Consider the following 12,616-nt stretch of genomic DNA (forward strand, 5'->3'; position numbering starts at 1 on the left):
GTGTCACCATAACAGTGATTTGTGTTTCCATTAGTTGGGCTCTTAACTCTTATTTGATTATTTGTCCTTCTTGACTGCTGTGACAGTGTTTTTGTAAAACTCATTTGCAGCAGCATAGAAAGCTAAAGTGATATGAGATCAGGTCAGGTGATGATTGCCACCTGTTGATGGTTTTGTAATCATCATGAAGTAACCTCAATCAATATCAATTGAATCTAACAGAAAATGTTTAGGGTAAAACATAATAGGACAATTCAGCTGCATAATTTATTAATGTTGCAATGCATGCTGGTAGTTTTGTACTAAGCTGGTACCCAGCATGCATTGCAGCATGGCCCTTTTTATTGTCACCATTGTTGAGATTCATACGATGATCGTTGATGTCTGTGTTTTTCACTGTACACCAATTTAATGTACTCATGGTTGTTAGAATTTTATTGCTGGAATACAGGGTTTGTATCAAAAGTGTATAAATGGATCAATACATTCTGTCGGTTTGATTCAAATGACATCAGAAAATCAGGTTATTTCATGATGATTATAAATCCTTACACAGGTACCCATCATCACCTGATCTCATTTCACTTAAGCTTTCTATGCTGCTGCAAATATGTTTTATAAACACACTGTCACAGCAGCCAAGACAGACAAAAGTTCAAATAAGAGTTAAGAGCCCAACTAATGGAAACACGAATCACTGTTATGGTGACACACGTTAGAGTTAAACCTCAGTTAATTCTCAATAAAACTTTTGTAGACGTCTGACAGAAATAAAGTGAGTCTGGTTAGTAATAAGTGAAGCTGGTAATGCTGTTTGTGGAGTTGTTTAATCCTCCTCTGCTGAGATCTTCACAGATTTAATGTCTTCTTTTCTCTTCAGTTGATTTCATCTAAGACTGTGTCTGAAGTCAGTTGTAGTTCTTGTGTTTCTGCTCGTCTCTTTTTCTGTTCTCTTCTTCTCTTCATTGATTCTGCTTGTTAACAGGCTTATTAAGGCTGAGATGACGCCATATTTAATATACAAAGACTTTGTGGCTCAGATAAAGTCCAGTTCTGGTTTATTTCTTTGCTCTTGGCTGACATGTGGCATTGCTATGGCCTGCTTGTGGCCCAGATCTGGCAAACAGGAGCGGCCCGCCCAAGGGCCGTCATTCCATGCTGCATGTGGGCCAGATCCGCATCCCAGAAGTGCCAGATGTGGGCCGGATCTGGGCCGAAACAATGTTGCTATCTGGGTCCCTTTAAACTCAGATGATGATTGAAGAGTCTGTGATTTGTGTCTTGTGTTCAATTTCAGTGTCTCCATCTTCATCATTATCATCATCATCATTTTCATCACCATCATCATCATCATCATCTTCATCTTCATCATCATCTTCATCATCTTCATCCTCACAGACTGAGATCAGTCCAGGCCGCTCTGTGACTCTCTCCTGTCAGTTGTATTCTGTATTCTCCTGTGATGATTTGGTTCATTATGATGGAGTTGAGCTGTTGTGGGTGAATCAGACTGGTGTTGATCTGAAGACAGACTCCAGATATCAGATATTATTATCATCAGATCAATATCACTGTAATATCACTCTGAATACAACACTCCTGAATGAAGATAACAACAGAGAGTGGAGATGTCAGCTTACTCTCAGAAATCAACTCAAGACCTCAGTCACATACACTGTCAAGTATTCAGGTGAGAAATCAGTCTCATGAATCACTATTAGAAGTTATCCTGTGTGTTAACTAGTTAAAATATAATGGTAATATTGTACATTATGAATAATCTGAACAAACATTCATCTTGACAGCTCAAGCTGATTCAGCGACAGCAGTGAGTCCTTCTACAACAGGTACATGATGATGATGATGCTTTTAAGACATTGATGATGTTATTCACAGAACAACTTTGTCTATCATAATTATATAGAGAATTTGAATGTTACCATATAGACACTCTACCACATTATATATAATACAATAAAATATATAGAGTTGATGAAATATGTCAGTCTTTTTCCTTTTGTTTCTTGGTAGAAGAGCAATAAACAATAAATAAATGACAGGACATTAATCTGCAGTCAGAGGAAGATCAGAATCATTTGAAATCTCATTCGGTGCCGATGACTTTTGTCTTTGTCTGTAATTGTCCCGAATCTGGCCTGTCCGTCTCTGACTCTGTGCTCGATCTCTTCTTCAGTTATAGTGATTTCTGTCGCTGCTCTTCTCTGGCTGATCTGCAGAAAAACAGCTGGTGAGTTTTCAGATTTACTCCTTTATAACAATTAAAACAGTTCAGATGAGCAAAAAAACACACTTTTACAAACGCACTTTTACAAAGCGCATGGATGCAGCACTTTTCCCCCTGAGATAAAAGAGGATGCGCATCCTGAATTACCTCGACGACTGGCTCATCTTGGCCCAGTCGGAGGAATAATTATTTTCACACTGATCTGTGCTCCTCACCTGTTTGACATTCCTAGGAATCAGACTCAATTCAGCCAAGATCTTACTGTCTCCCTCACAGAGAATCTCTTTCCTGGGAGCGGTTCTAGACTAACCCATGAGCGCACTCACACTGTTCAGCGGCTTGCCAATTTGTATAAAGCAGGGGCCTTTTCTTCTCTCAGAACTTCGTAGGACGCTAGGTATCATGACCTCTACATCACCAGTACTTCCGCTGGGCCTGTTACACATGCGTCCCCTCCAGTACTAGCTTGCACATGGCGATCAGGTCACCTCCACGTCAAAGTGGACCACGGCTGCATCAGAGTCCTGGCCCCTTGGAAAGACCCCAATCGTTATCAGATTGAAGTATGCATGCAGTCAAAAAAATGATATGTTGACTTTAATTAACTTTTTTATGTCAACAGGTCCCACATAACTGGGTTACTTTAAACAAACATAATTTGTTCATGTAACTTCAACATCATGGAATTAAGTTATTTTAAGCGACCCAATTAAACTCTGAGCAGAGTGTTAAATGAACACTGAAGCAGTGTTAAAGTTAATGAGATAATTAAGTGATTAATTGAGTGATGATTGAGCATCATTGAAGACACCTGATGTTAACAAGCAGAATCACTGAAGGAGAAAACCGGAATGGTTAAGTCACCATTATGGAGATAAGTAATTGCTTGAGTTGGGCTCTTGACCCTCACATCATTCACTTTAGATGGTGTTCGGCTGTTGTACATGAGTTATAACAGCCAGATGAACAAGTTGAAACTGTGATCTGATGGAGATGGGTGTGTTTTAACAAAATCATTATTTCACAATCATTTGATCTGAATTCATATAGAAATCAATCTCTGATTTTTTTTCTTTTTCAATGAAATTCAAATGAATAAAAAAAATACGAAATTTGTGTGTAGGCACACACAGACATCAATACTTAGCGTATGAATCTCAGCAATGGTGACAAACAGATCACCTCTGAACATAAGCTCATTATTTATGCATGCAGCAATGCATGATGGGAGCCATGAATGAGTTTTGATTGGTGGCACCCAGAATGCACTGCAACATGCTTTATTATTGTCACCATTGTTGAGATTCACAGGCTGATTCTTGATTATTTTTATTATTAATTTGATCATTTGGATTTCATTGAAAAGACTGAAAATGGTAAGCTCTATAATGCCAGTTCTGTGATTCAGGTCAAATTATTGTGAAATAATGATTTTGTTAAAACACAACCAACTCTATCAGATCACCTTTTCTATTAATTCATCTGGCTGTTATAACTCATGTACAGCAGCCAAACACCATCTAAAGGTAATGATGTGAGGGTCAAGAGCCCAACTAAAACACACACTGATCACTGATAAACATTCCGGGTTTTCTCCTTCAGTGGCTGCGTTTACATGGTTCAATCGGAATGAAATCAATCCGATTGATGAATCCGAACACGGTGTTTACATGAACTATAAATAAAGTAATCGGGTTGATGTGCGCGTTTATATGTCACAAGATTCAAATCGGAATTGATTTTTTGACATGCGCACACTGCACGAATATGCCGCTGTTCGCGCATAACTATTCTCCTTTATTGTTCTTTATTTTTTTTAAACAGCAGACTTAATATTTATCCGTCTCTGGTCATGATTTGGAGACGATGAGCATGAACCGTTTTGCCGTGATGCTATTGATCACATAGTAAAACCACGCGCCCAAAACCAGTCGTCCATGGATGATAATCTGAAACAAGCACTGGTGGGTATGTTGTCCTGCTCCACTTCACAGACGCTGAGTGAAATGAGAATTTTTTAATGACGGAACACTCATTTATATTCACTTTATTCAAGAGGAAGAACAGCTTGTTCCGCGCGTCATTCGTCATTACGCTATTTCAACGTCATTGCACATGCGCAGTCCTTTTAGTTTCGGTTTTCAATTCGATCAAGTGTTTACATGTTATCTCGATCGGATTACAAAAGGAGTAAACCACCCCTTTCAATCCGATCGAAATTTCAATAGGATCGAGCTCAATCGGATCGATTAAGGTGTTTACATGAAGGTTTTTTAGTCCGATTGAGCCGTCAATCCGATTATAAGTGTCCATGTAAACGCAGCTAGTGATTCTGCTTGTTAACATCAGGTGTCTTCACTAATGCTCAATCATCACTCAATTATTCACTTAATTATCTCGTTAACTTTAAAACTGCTTCAGTGTTCATTTAACACTCTGCTCAGAGTTTAACTGGGTCAATTAAAATGACTTAATTCCATGATGTTGAAGTTACATGAACAAATTATGTTTGTTTAACGTAACCCAGTTATGTGGGACCTGTTGACATAAAAAGTTAATTAAAGCCAACATATTTTTTTGAGTGTGGGGTTGATCTCGAGAAGGATCTGGTCGAGCATGGAAAAGTGGCTGCAAATCAACTGCATGGAAATAATGACGTTTTTTCTGGCCCTCAAAAGCTTCCTACCAGACCTAATTGGACACCATGTCTTAGTCCGGTCGGACAACATGGTGGTAGTGTCCTAAATAAACCACCAAGGTGGACTCAGGTCACGGCCTACAGGAAAAAATAGCCTACAGGAATATACTGGGAATTAAAAGCGTTCAAAGTCGACACTCAGAGGCTGTTCAAAATCACACCCTCATTCACTATTTCCTACATTAGTTCACTAATATAGTCCACTTGAGTGAAAAGAAGAGAGTGAATAGAGACACTGATGAACACCTTATAAGCAGAATCACTGTAAGACAGAGAAACAAGAACTGAAAAAGAGAAACAACTACAACTGACTTCCAGCCACGCTGAGTGTGAAAAAAGTTTACAAACCTGTTTAACATTATTTCTTTCATACATCTACAAAAGTTATTATTTAGTTGTTGATGTTTTATTAAGTACACTTTCAGAAAATGAAGTACATAATTGTACCTTTAGGGGTACCATGGCTTGTCACTGGGACTGTACCCTCAAGGGTACAGATTTTGTACCCTTGGCATAGGGTACATATTTGTACCCTTGCGCCAAACCTTTTTATTTCCTTTATTTTAAGGTTATTTTAAATAATTAAAGTTTCATTAAAACCTTTAATCAACAACTTTTACATACATTTTTTTTGGCTTAGCAGATTCTGTCTCTTGATATGGTACTGGGCGATATATCGCATCACATTGTTATGCGCATCTCGTCAGTAAAGCCAGTTCCTTGATTAGTAGTAAATCGCCTTCACCTGCTTTCATGAAATTCAGCAATGTTTCTGTAATCAACTTTATTAAATAACAGTGAACTCATATAGTGCATTTCAACATTTTTAACTCTTGCTTAACTCTTACACACACAGACATCAAAAATCAGCATATGAATCTCAACAATGGTGACAATCAAAAGTTTCATGTCGCAATGCATGTTGGGTTCCAGGATAGTATAAAACTCCCAGCATGCATTGCAGCATGAATAAATAAATGAATTATTGCCACCATTGTTGAGATTCATATGCTAATTTTTGACATCTCTGTGTTTCTATAAGACAGCGTTGCTCTTTTTCTTTGGTTGTGCATGATGTGTTAAGTACATCATTGGAACTCATTGCTTTAGTTTCACAGTGATTAGTGAATGATCATGCTATATGATGTTTTTGTCATCATAGTCAATATTACAAACTGCATTCACAAAACATGTCTGTATGAACATGGGTGGTTGGCAAAAACTTAGTTCAAACAGCAAGAGAAAAACTAATGTTGAAATGTCAAGGGTCAGCATCTCAACTAAAGCAAACACTGATCTCTATAATGGTAACTTCAAACCAAACATTTTAAATGAAACATCTCAATAACAACTTCTGTATACGTATGAAAGAAATAAAGTAATACTGGTTAATAATAAGTGTAATAATGTGTGATGGCTGGAAGTCAGTTGTAGGTCTTGTGTTTCTCTATTTTCTGTTCTTGTGTTCCTCTTTCCTTCAGTGATTCTGCTTGTTAACAGCAGGTGTTCATCACTAATGCTCAACAATCACTTACATATTATTCACTTAATTATCTCACTGCAACACTGCGTCAATGTTACTTTTTACTCTTTACTCTTTGTAGTGTGAATTTACCTGTGGCATTGAAAGGGTGAACAGTGTACGATAAAAATACACACCCACGAAATGTATTTTAACAGCAATAAACTGTAAGTTATAAAACAGGTATATACTGGCAACACTGTTGTACAGTTGGTCAGTTGGTCAATTTAAAGCAGTCGGTTTCTGCAATTGAAATTAGTTAACTCAAGTTTTAATTTAGTGTATGTTGCCAGAATTTTACTGTAAAAAAGCCTGGTGAGGTCTAACAGTGTATGTAAGTTTGACTCTCAGATAAATGAACCTCATGCTCTAATAATAATAATCAAACGTTCAAACATTGATGGACAGAATCTGTGCTGTTATTTCAGGATCATAATGATACAGTGACTTATGCTGCCATCAGAGGAAGAGAAGAACCGCAGGATCAACTTTACGCCTCTGTGAACAAGAACAAGACCTTCACAAATAAACATTAATGATGCAGATCATGCCCTTACGGAACAACAATATATGGGAATGTACTGCAAAATATAATGCGATATATTCCATAATACATTTCCATATATGAGAAACTAGTGTTCATATTTTTTAATATATTGCAAAATATGCATTGACCATTTGTCTATTAATACATATTTACATTTTTACATTAAAAATTACATTGTTTCCATTTACAGTTAGTCATTTAGCAGACGTCTTTATCCAAAGCGACTTACAAATGAGGAACACAGCAAGCAAGTCATTGTGAAAAAGGCAAACATAACTTACTTACGATCCTCGGTATATGTTTTGTGTGGAGTTGTTGTTTTGTATATGTGTGCATGGATTGGCTGCCGTTGGAGGAGCCTGATTGGTGGATCTACTGATGCTCCGCTTTAAAAGGGCGGCGCTAACCGAAGATTTTTTTTTTTTTTTAATGCCAAGGTATCAAAAATACAAGTAGCCTACAACAATGTACAAATTACATATGCAGCAGGTTTATTTGTATACTTATGAATTCCACCAATAAATATTTCTTTTTGTATTACTGGGAGTTTCGTTTTGGGTTCATTCTGCCTGCGCGTCGGGTTAGTGCAGTGCGTGCGTGTGACGTCATCAGACCGGGGACTTGCGCCGTGCAAGGTTGACCTCAGTCAGAGTAATGCTGGATTTGACTGAGGTGAGTTCACGTTAGGTTTCTCCGATAATAAAACGGATATATAAGTTGTTATTATCACTTATTTGTTGACTTATCACCGTGTAAGAGTGTATATGATGATGAGTGAATCTTGCAGTAGTCTTAATGAACTACGAGCCGCGATATTGTGTTTTTATATGTTAAATGCAGTTCGGTAGCCGCTGCAGCACGTGGTGAGCTAGCTGTTCGGCAGGCCATTAACATTGTATTGACGTGATGCTATTTTTTTTAGATGCTAACCTAGGGCTGGGCGATATATCGCATCACATTGTTATGTGCATCTCGTCAGTAAAGCCGGTTCCTTGATTAGTAGTAAATCGCCTTCACCTGCTTTCAGATGGAGCGGCATTTACTACAAAGAGCCGTAGTTCACTGACAAGCTGAGCCATATCACATTAATATCGGGGACGTATCGCCAGCAATAATTAATGCGATATGGCTCAGCTTGTCAGTTAACTACGGCTCTTTGTACACAGCAAAAACGATACTCGGTTACTAACGTAACCTCGGTTCTCTCTAGAGAGGGAACGAGTATTGCGTAAGTTTTGCTTACGCTACGGGAAAGATTCATCTTCTCGAGATATTGAAGCCAAAAAATTATCCTTAATTTTGTATTCATTGTCAACGCAGTGCAGCAGCTAGCAGACCTAGAGCAGGCCATCTCGCGTGCTCATTGGCTGCCCTGCGGGCAACTGCTGCAGCCTACCAGTGAGCCCGGCATGACGTCACGCCCAATGAAGGGCGCCCGCGCCTTCATAGCGTCACAGCCCGCCAGAATGGGCGTGGCTTAGCGTATAAAGTAGGGGCTGTAGGCTGACTTCCCTGGTTTTTCGTCGACTGAAGCTAAGTCGCCCGTGGCGCGAGCACGGCCGGTTACGCAATACTCGTTCCCTCTCTAGAGAGAACCGAGGTTACGTTAGTAACCGAGTATCGTTCTCTTATGAGAGGTTCTCTCGTATTGCGTAAGTTTAGCTTACGCTACGGGAACACTTTGTCAACGGCGTGTGCGCCAAGCATCCACCATGAGACCCCGAACTTTCAGGGGAACCCTCTCGTAAGCAGCTGCTATAGCGTCCACTGTCCATCTGGACAGGCTCTGTTTCGAGGAGGCGAGACCCTTGGTGCGCACACCAAACGAAACAAAAAGCTGTTCTGAACGCCTGAAGGAGGCGGAGCGCGTAATGTAAAATCTCAGCGCCCTGACAGGGCAGAGGAGATTCACATCACTTTCAATGTCAGATGCTGGCAGAGCTGTCAGCGAAATAACTTGCGCTCTGAATGGAGTGCCCATCACTTTAGGAACATAGCCATGTCTAGGTCTGAGGATGACTTTAGAGTCATTCGGCCCGAGCTCAAGACACGACGCGCTGACAGACAGCGTGTGCAGGTCCCCCACACGTTTTACTGACGACAGTGCAGTCAGAAAGACAGTTTTCAGTGATAGATATTTCAACCCCACGGAGTCTAGTGGTTCAAATGGAAAGGCTTTCAGGGCCTCGAGGACCAATGAGGGCGCGGGGGGCGCGGCGGGTTCATCCTTCTAGCCCCTCTAAGGAAGCGGATGTCCAACTCATGTCTTCCCAGTGACTGGCCGTGCGTCGATTCTGCGAACGCTGCCACGGCTGCCACGTATACTTTGAGCGTGGATGGGGACCTCCCCTTATCCAACAGCTCTTGTAGGAAGGTGAGCAGATGCGCCACCCCGCATGTCCGTGGGTCCAGACCTCTGTCGGTGCACCATCCGGAGAACACCGACCATTTAGACGCGTAGAGCCTTCTCGTGGAAGGAGCTCTAGACTGCGTGATCGTGTTCATCACTCCTTCTGGCAGGGCAACGAGTATCCGTTGATCAACCATGCGTGCAGAGACCAGCGCTCTGGATGGGGATGCCTGATCGCGCCGCGAGCCTGAGAGAGGAGATCTGCCCTCACCGGAATCGGCCACGGAGCTGTATGTGACAGTCGTGCTAGTTCCGGGAACCAAATCTGATTCTCCCAACGCGGGGCTATGAGGAGCACCGAGTGGCGCGTTTCCCTGATTCTCTTGATCACCTGTGGTAACAGAGAGACCGGAGGGAAAGCATATAGCGGGAGGCTGGGCCAAACCTGGGCCAGCGCGTCCTCGTCCTTCGAGAAGAACATCGGGCATTGAGCGTTGTCTTTTGACGCAAATAGGTCGACTTCCGCTCTGCCGAATAGGCGCCACAGTTTCTGGACCGTTTGGGGGTGCAGGGACCATTCCCCTGGGGGAACATTGTCCCTGGACAGTTTGTCTGGGCTGTCGTTCAAATGGCCAGGCACATGCGCCGCCCTCAGCGAGCGCAGGTGCATCTGAGACCAAATAAGGAGGCATTCCGTCAGATTGCAGAGATTTCTGGATCTGACACCGCCCTGCCGGTTGACATAGGATAACAGACATGTTGTCCGAGCGGACAAGAACATGTTGGTCCTGTATGAACGGGAGGAAGCGCTTCAGCGCGTTCTCGACTGCTATCATTTCCAGACAGTTTATGTGAAAACACTTCTCTTGGTCTGACCACTGGCCGAAGACCGGTCTGCCCTCGAACAGCGCGCCCCAACCCGAGTTGGACGCGTCTGTCGAAATGATTTCCGATAAGAGATGGTTCCCATCATCACCCCCTGCTGGTACCAGTCGGCTACTAACCAGGGCTGCAGAGCCGCTATGCAGGTCTGAGTCACTCTGATTTTCTGGCCGCCAGAAACCCAAGCTCGGCGGGACGCGCGAGCATTCAGCCAGCGTTGGAGCGGGCGCATGCGCAGTAGGCCCAGCTGAAGCACCGCTGCAGCCGATGCCATACAGCCCAACATCCTTTGAAATGTTTTCAAAGGGAGAAAGCTGCCCTTCTGGAAAGATGCGGCTAAGTGGCGAACACGGCGCACACGCTGTGTCGATAAACGAGCCGTCATGGTCACCGAATCCAGTTCTATTCCTAAAAAGGAAATTGACTGTCTGGGCAGTAATGAGCTCTTGGTCCAGTTGACCGTGAGACCCAAGCTTTCCAGGTGACTGAGAAGCACTGTTCTGTGAGATAGCAGTTCTGTCTCTGACTGTGCCAATATCAGCCAATCGTCCAGATAGTTCATTATTCGCAGCCCCTGACTTCTCAGGGGGGCGAGCGCCGCGTCCATGCAGTTCGTAAATGTACGGGGTGCCAGGGACAGGCCGAACGGCAGGGCGGTGTATTGATATACATGACCGTCGAAGGCGAATCTCAAAAATTTGCCTGTGACAGGGTATTATCTGAATCTGAAAATAGGCATCCTTCAGATCTAGAGAAATAAACCAGTCCCTCGGGCGAACGTGCGCGAGGGTTTTCCTGGTCGTAAGCATTTTGAACGGTCTTTTCGCAAGCACTTTGTTCAAATGTCTCAGATCTAGGATAGGTCTGAAGGCTCCGTCCTTCTTGGGTACGAAAAAATATCGGCTGTAAAAGCCTGACTCGCTCAGAGAAGGCGGTACCTTTTCTATAGCCCCTTTGCACAGCAGCTTTGCTATTTCTGCGTGAAGTAGGTGTGCTACTTCCGCATTCACTATCGTCGCGGTCCGGGCTCGAAAGTGCGGGGGACGGCGAATTATTGTGCTCAGCACCCATTCTGAAATCCCTGGGATAGTTTCCCACGCAGCTATGTGAGCCGCTAGGGGGCGAATGGCCTCCGGGTTCAGATCGCCGCCATTGCGGGCTTGTGAAACTGAACCGGAGCCGAAAGCGCGGCGCGCGCGCTCTCAGTTCTGGGCAATGGCTGCTCGCTGAAAGCCGAAACCGGCTGATTTATGTGAGATGTCCCAATCATAAGGGATGGGGAACATTTTCTTTTCACTTTTTGACGCGCGAGCAGCGCTCTGGGCGGAAAAGCTTCCTGTAAGCGTGAGCGGGGCAAGAGACTTACAAGTGTATTTGACGCCGCGATCGTAATGGATGGGGAGCGTCTTATTAATGCCCTGCGTTTTGTGATAACACTTAAACGCGCGGGCGGCGCCCGGGGGAAGGTTTGTGTTAGTAAGCGTGAACGCTCTCTGGCGGGCACGAGACTTACATTCATAACCTGCTTTTTGATCGTGTAACAGAGCGGGCAGATAGTGGGCACAGACCTGTGGACACATTTCTTACATTGAACACTCGAGCGGCTTTTCTGCGCTTTATGAGAGTGTGCTCTGTGAGTGACACGAGATTTGATGTGCTTGTGTGTAGGGGTGAACACTGGGGCGTGGGCACTTTCACTACACTTAAAACACCAACGGCGTGAGCCGGACCAGACATTATACTCTTTTTGAGATTTCTCTGGGTCGCCGTGAAAACGGCGTTTGTGTGCAGGCGAGAGGCAGAACAAAACGGCTCGTTGGCTGTTAAATGAACCACTGCAGTAGCCTGTTTGAAGGGGACTGACAGGGAAATAAACTTTGACGGCGGTCCGCCCGCAGCGGGACACGCGCGTCTTTTCGGAGGCGATGTGTCTGTTAGTAAGCGTGAGCGCTCATGAGCGGGCACGTAACTTACATTCTTAACCTGACATGTATGAGGCAGTTTCTGGCCGTGTGACAGAGCGGGCAGAAAATAGGCGTGAACACAGAGTTGTGGGCACGTTTTCTACATCTAGCACTCGAGCGGCATTTGCCAGCTTTATGAGAGTTGGCTCTGCGGGAGACACGGGGGGTATCTTGTTTGTGTGTAAGGGTGAACACCGAGATGTGGGCACCTCTTCTACACTCAAGACACCAACGGCGTGAGCCGGATAACCAGACATTATACTCACTTGAGATTTCTCTGGGTCGCCGCGAGAACGACGGATGTGTGCAGGCGAGCGGATTGCATTACCGGCTCGTTGGCTGCCAAATATTAGTAATACTACTAATCAAGGAACCGGCATTACTGACGAGATGCGCATAACAATGTCA

General features: G+C 43.4%; 1 protein-coding gene across 1 annotated transcript in view; it reads left to right on the plus strand.

Annotated features, from left to right (window-relative positions):
- LOC143714503 (uncharacterized) overlaps nt 1-12,616 on the plus strand; it is a gene marked incomplete at its 5' end in the record, with an annotated part of 55,437 nt that overhangs the window by 27,815 nt on the left and 15,006 nt on the right. Inside the window, 3 exons of the mRNA XM_077205720.1 lie at nt 777-784; nt 1,399-1,690; nt 1,806-1,847. Of these exons, the coding sequence (XP_077061835.1) occupies nt 777-784; nt 1,399-1,690; nt 1,806-1,847 (342 nt within the window). The remainder of the gene's footprint in view (nt 1-776; nt 785-1,398; nt 1,691-1,805; nt 1,848-12,616) is intronic.

The sequence above is a fragment of the Siphateles boraxobius genome, unplaced genomic scaffold (assembly GCF_051911475.1).
Source record: "Siphateles boraxobius isolate OS27281-9 unplaced genomic scaffold, OSU_SipBor_1 54, whole genome shotgun sequence".
Taxonomy (NCBI): Eukaryota; Metazoa; Chordata; class Actinopteri; order Cypriniformes; family Leuciscidae; genus Siphateles; species Siphateles boraxobius.